The sequence below is a fragment of the Puma concolor genome, chromosome D3, assembly GCF_028749965.1.
Source record: "Puma concolor isolate L17-30 chromosome D3, mPumCon1.1.hap2, whole genome shotgun sequence".
NCBI classification, from domain to species: domain Eukaryota; kingdom Metazoa; phylum Chordata; class Mammalia; order Carnivora; family Felidae; genus Puma; species Puma concolor.
In genome coordinates this window covers 27,198,182-27,204,286 of record NC_141678.1, presented here as the reverse complement: position 1 = coordinate 27,204,286, position 6,105 = coordinate 27,198,182, and the positions used below count along the sequence as shown (strand labels likewise).

Here is a 6,105-nt window from a genome sequence, read left to right as displayed (position 1 = left end):
GGGTGCCACTCCCAAAGAAGGGCAGTGGGTCATGGTAGGCAGAAGCAACAGGTCGACTCCAGCATCCCTGACAGAGCGTGTGCAAAGGATGGAAGAGTGAATGGCCTTCCACGGGCCCAGAATTCAGTATGGTGGAGGGAGAGGCCCAGGGATGTTGGGTGTTTCACAAGAGAGAGGTTGGAGTAGGATCTGAAGGACTTCATGTGCCCCGAGTAAGAGCAAAGTCTCCATATCAGCAGGACTGTCTGCAGGAGGGATGAGGCACGTCCCCTCATCCCCACCCCAACACTGGACACACTTTTGCACAAACTCTTATACATACGGGCACTTACTAAATATTTGATTAGAAAAGAAATAATTCTCAAATTCTCCAAGAAAAAAGGAGCTATAAAGATGGAGGGTAGAGAAGGAGAATAGGCCTGTCTATTGAAAGATGCAGCATTTTTTAAAGTTAGGTTTTTTTTTTTTAAAGTAATCTCTACACGCAACGTAGGGCTCAAACTCACAACCCCCAGATCGAGAGTCGCATGCTCCACCGACTGAGCCAGCCAGGTTCCCCTGAAAGATGTGGTATTTGAGGGACAGCTTGGACTCAGAATTGTCCTGCGTCCTCTTTTTTTTTCTCCTCTTGGGAAATTTTTATTTGTTCATTTCTGGCATGAGGATGCTTTTCTCAGTGTCACTGGAGAAGAGGATGGTCCTCCCCTGGACCTGAGTCATGCAGGGCCACCCAATCATAGGCAGAAAGCTAGCCAGGACTGCGCTGAAGATGGCAGTTACATAGCCCCAGCCCAGCTGGCACTGGCCACTGTAGTACACGGAAGAGGTTCCACAGGCTTCCTTGGCAAATGGGGAGTCCAGGCTGATGGGGAAAACCAGCAGGCCCGCAATGGTGGCAGTGGCTAAAATGGCAGGAAAGAACACCAGTGTGTCAGTCAAGGGGTTCTGGGCCAATCTCCATCCCTGGACTCACTGATCCACCCTCCCATCCACCCACTCATCCATCAGTCTATTCACTTATATATTGATTCATCACCTTTCCTTTTATCCACCCATTACTCAACTAGCCTTCCACCCAACTGTCCATCTACTACTCACCAGTCCACTCATCTCTCCATCCCTCTATCCATTCGCTCATCCATCCATCTACCCATCTGCCCACTTAGCCACCTGCGCCCCACGCATCCATCCACCCACCTAATCATCTGTCCATCTATCCACCCAACCATCCATCCATTCATCTACCCAACCATCCATCCATTTATCCATCCATCCATCCATCCATCATCCACTGATATGTCCATGGATACACCCATAATTTCACCTACCCACTCGCTCATTTGTTAATTCACCAACCCACCTACCCATGCATGCATTCATTCGTTGAAACTGTTAACAGGTGCTATAGTGGGCACTAATGATACTAAGGAAATGAGCTGGACACCTCCTCACTTTCAAGGCCCTTCCAAAGCAGGAGAATCACATGACCCCAGCTTCCTTTGCTCTTCTTCAACCACATTGGTCTACTTACAGTTCTGTGAACATGCCTTGCTTGTCTCCATGCTTTTGCCTCTGATGTTCCCATTACCTGGAATCCCCTTCTATATGTGACCAACTCCCATTCGTACTTCCAGACTCAGCACAACTGATTCCTCTTCTGGGAAGACTTCTGTACACCCCCACCCCCCACCCTCCTGGAGTTTTTCCTTGTGTCTTGCGCTCATCCCTATTATGTCAAACACCCCTTGAGTTGTAATCACTTGGTGTGCCCCACACGCACTAGACCCTGTGCAAGCCTAGGACAAGGACTATAGCTCCATCCATTGATTCAACAAATATTTAGCGGACGTCTATTGTGTGCAAAGCACTGTCCCAGGTGCTGGCAATGTTAAAGCAGACATGTCCTCGCCTTCAAGTAGCTGACGTTCTAATGGACGGAGATGAACAATAATCAAGCAGGCAGATATGGTAAGTGCTGTGAAGCATAGAGAACAAAGAATGAGGTAGGAGAATCTCAGGAGAGGGGAGCTCCCGTACCTAGGGTCACAGAAGACCTCACTGAGGCCGTGATATTTGAGCAGAGTAGGGGAGCAAGACCTGTAAGATCTGAGAAACGAGAATTCCAGACAGAGGGAACAAGCATGGTGTATCTGAGCAACAGAAAGCAAGCCATGTGGTTGGATCATGTTGAGCCTGGCAGAAGGGGCAAGAGGTGAGATTGGCGAGGGAATGAGGGTTTAATCAGGCGGAGCCTCACCGGCCATGACGAGGAGTGTGGATTTTACTCTGAGTGTAACAGGAAGTCACTGGAGGGTAGATAAGCCAGTCTGAGGGGCCCGATCTGATTTCAGTCTTAATAGGACCTGTTTGGCCAGCACAGCAGACAGATTCTAGGGGTCAAAGGTGGCAGCAGACAGACATGTGAGGTGGTTATCTCTAATCCAGGTGAGAGATGGTGGAGAATTAATTGAATGAGGGTTGCAGAGAAGGCCTGGGCTAGACCATCCAAAGCCTATGTATGAATTAGAGAAAACCCTTCTGGGGAGCTGAAGCCCTGCAATTCCACAGCGTAGCAAGTGGCACATAGGCTAGATTTCTGCATCTCTCAGCCCTCAGCTGGGCACCGCTGTGCAGTGCACAACCTGCCCAACTGTGTATGGTGGTCCTGGTAAAGAGGATACAAAGTGGATGGATGTGAGAGAAACAAAGGGCGGGGCAGACTATTAGGACTGGGTTTAGCTAAAGGCAGGAGAGGGTGATGTTAAGTATGCTGTTCCCTCCCCACCATTTCTGGCTTGCCAACAGACCAGGAAGTCTATAATCCTAGGATTTATCTCTGAGAATCAACACAGGAGGCCAGACTCTGCTCACAGGTTCGTTCATTCATTCACTGATTCATTCATTCCACAAACATGGCTGGAATGCTTATGATGTGCCAGTGGATTTACCTGCAGCTGCCTGCACCCCTGGCATTGGGCCACTGCCCCTTCTGAGACACAGCCCTTTGGGGGCCAGGGCCCAGGACAGGAGGAGAACTGCACTGAAGGCCGACAAGAGCCATCCTCCAAGGAGAATTGCAGCTGAGACCTGTCAGGAAGAAAGAGCAAGGAGGGTGTTGACTGGGACAGGTAGGGGCCGGTGCAGGTGTCTCTGCTTATTGGGTAGCTACTGAATCCTCAAAACCCCAAGAGGTCTGTGCTATTATCACCCCCCATTTTACATATAAACAAACCGAGGTCCAAGGAGGTGGAGTCATTTGCCTCGGGGCACATAACGAATTAAGTGGTAGAGCTAGAATTAAAATCCAGACTTACAACCACCATGCCCCACTTTACTGGAGTACCTGCTATATGACAGGATCACCAGGAGAGGCACCAGTGTAATTAAAAGTTCCTTAGAGGTGCCGGACTGGGAGTCCTGCCCCTTTGGTAACATGCATCATAACTGAGACTTTCAACACCTTAGCTGCGGTTTTTAAATTTAGCGCTTAGAGGGTAGCCACGTAGCTGTGCGCAGGTTGTACACTGCACAACTCCTGGAGACGCAGTGGGATCATCATACATTTGCATATTGATTACAGTTGTTTTCCAGCAGATGGCAGTATAGTGTCCCAAAGAAGGGGAACCTTTTCCTAATTTGTGCTAAGGTACTAAATGGACATGGGGCTGCTTTCAGAATCATCCTGGATGTTTGCTAAAATGCAGATAGCCAGACTCTACCCCACACCTACAGCGTCAGAGGCTCAGTGTGGGGTAGGGTAGGCAGTGGGAACCAGAACTTGGCTTTTGTTGTTGTTGCTCTGGTGGACTGGATGGTGAATTGGTGAGCCCAGGTCTCACCTTCCAGGCAAAGTCAGGAATGTCGTCCAGGGACCTGAAGGTTCCACAGCTCTGGTTCCAGCCGTTACCCTGAGGCCAGGAGCAGTAGGTGAGGATGCCAAAGGAGAAGGTGGGGGTCTGGAACCAGACGGGAGAGCAGAGGCTGAGGGCTGAGATACAGGCAAGGGAGAGTCCCAGGGATGCCCACACACTGCCTGCCATCAGGGGGTGTCGAGGACCTAGCAGGCAACAGGCGAGGTTAGTGGTGGAGACTGCCGGGAAGGAGAGAAATGGGCTGGGGAGGGTCTCCCGCTCCCCAAGTCAGGGACCTGGTCCTGTGTTCAGACCCCAGGCAGGTCATCAGCCTCCTTTTGGCCTTGTGATGCAATGGGAGATGTTAATATCTGGGGAGCGGGGACAGGGCTTTGCGCTAACAGGTTCTGGAAGTAGAATAGCCCCAAATCTTAGAATAAATAATAGTGCTTAAACAGAACTTTGAATACACACTTTCTGCATGGGACGTCATCATCACTGGTCCCGGCAAGGCCCCTCCTGTGTTTCTCTCGTTCATTCATTTGGTCATTCATTCATTCTCTCCACCCATCAAGTCTTGCACTGTCCCAAGGGGCTTGTTCTCCCCAGAGTGGGTACCTTTTTCTAAATCACACACAGACACTGTGTTTCCAGCAACTACCCTGCCCATTAGCTCATGCCTTCTAATCCCGGACCATTGTAATTACTTAATGTGTCTTTTTGTTTGGAGGTATTTTTGCAAAATTGGTATGGCTCAGCATGTGTGTATTTTTCGCTTATGTAAATGACATTATTTTGTATGTTGCATTCTGTTTCCTACTTTGGGCACTAAGCATAACGTTTTTAGGGTTGATCCATGTAACTGTGTATCCCTATTCCATTTAACTCGGTGTGAGTTTCCCAGGGGCAGATCCTGAAACAAGGGTTTGGGTGCAAGCAGTGTACTTTGGAGGCGGCCCCGTGGAGGAAGAAGTGGGATGAGAAGAGAACGCAGCCAGTTAAGAGTGTGTTATGAAGCCGGCTGGCCCCAGTGTGACTCCGGGAGATGGCAACCGGCACCCCAGAGTTACCCTTCCCGGGGGCTGAGGGAGGCGTGGATTTTACACAACCAGTTCTCGCCAGCCATTGGTTGAGGGCTGCCCCCAGCAGTGGGTGGCGGCAACGTGCGGGTGACCAAATAGGCTGCAACGGGACCGACACTGTACGGGCAATGAAATGCAGTACAGGTGGAAACCCACTGCTGTGTGGAGACCCCGCGATGCCAAGGGAGAGTGAGCCGAGCCCGGCCGGACCTGCCACCCCGTCGCCTCCACCTGTGGCGTGGTATTATTCCCTTTGCATTTCACCAGCGCTAGCCCTCTGCCCCCGGCAGCTGTGCCGTGAACACCCGTGTGCACGGTCTTACGTGAGAATTTTGTGGGTGCACGCTTTGGAACACCTCGCTGCCTGCGATGGCATGTCTCTGTTTCCTCTGAGTGAGAAATCCCACCTCCTTTCTACATTCTCTCCCTCTGTGCCGGAAGGTGCCCAGGGGCCCGCATGCCCAAACATTAGACTTTGTTCTGTCTCCTCCCGCTTTACAAATGGGAAAGTAGAGGCGCAGAGAGGGTAACAGACTCCCCCAGACTGACCCAGGAAGTCAGTTTGGGTGAGTGAGCTGGAGGAGTGTCTAATAATAACAGCCACTGCTGTCCACATGCTCTCATGGGCCAGGCAATTCACACGCATCGCATAATTCATAGGCTACGTGACGCCCCAGCCACAAGACTAGAGGGCCGGAGTGGGCTCATCTTTGTTGACTGGAGGAGAGCCCACTTGTGGCCCAGGGGTCTGCTGGGCTGCACAGCAGCAGAGGAGGTTGGGTGCTATGACCTCCTGTTTTATAAGGGAAGACCCTGAGGCTCAGAGAGGTGTGGGCGACTCAGCTCAAGGACACAGTTGGAAAGGGTGGCCGGGGATTCATATGCAGACCTGGTGACTTGACAGCTGTCCTTGAAAGCCCAGGGTAATGACCCTAACAGTCACCATGCATCGTCCACCTGCTGTGGGCCAGGCACAGGTTTGGGTGGCTCCCTGGGGGAAGGGAAGGGATGTGCCCAGGGTCTTACGGCTGAGATGTGGGACAGCAGGACTTGAACCTGGGTCTGTCTAATACTTGAACCAGTATTAAGTTGAATACTTAACCATGGCATTTCCCATCTCCTTGCTCGGCTTCATGCACGCCCCACCTCTACTCTTCCTGCTATCTTCCTCT

The 6,105-nt window shown here is 51.2% G+C and overlaps 1 protein-coding gene across 1 annotated transcript; it reads right to left on the bottom strand.

The window, feature by feature from the left end:
- Positions 1 to 639: 639 nt before the first annotated feature.
- LHFPL7 (LHFPL tetraspan subfamily member 7) lies at positions 640 to 4,040 on the bottom strand. The gene is made up of 3 exons (XM_086683324.1): positions 3,840 to 4,040; positions 2,949 to 3,087; positions 640 to 902 (listed from the first exon to the last, which is right to left on the bottom strand). The coding sequence occupies exons 1-3, from the start codon at positions 4,038 to 4,040 to the stop codon at positions 640 to 642; spliced, it is 603 nt and encodes a 200-aa protein (XP_086539450.1).
- Between the last annotated feature and the right edge of the window lie 2,065 nt (positions 4,041 to 6,105).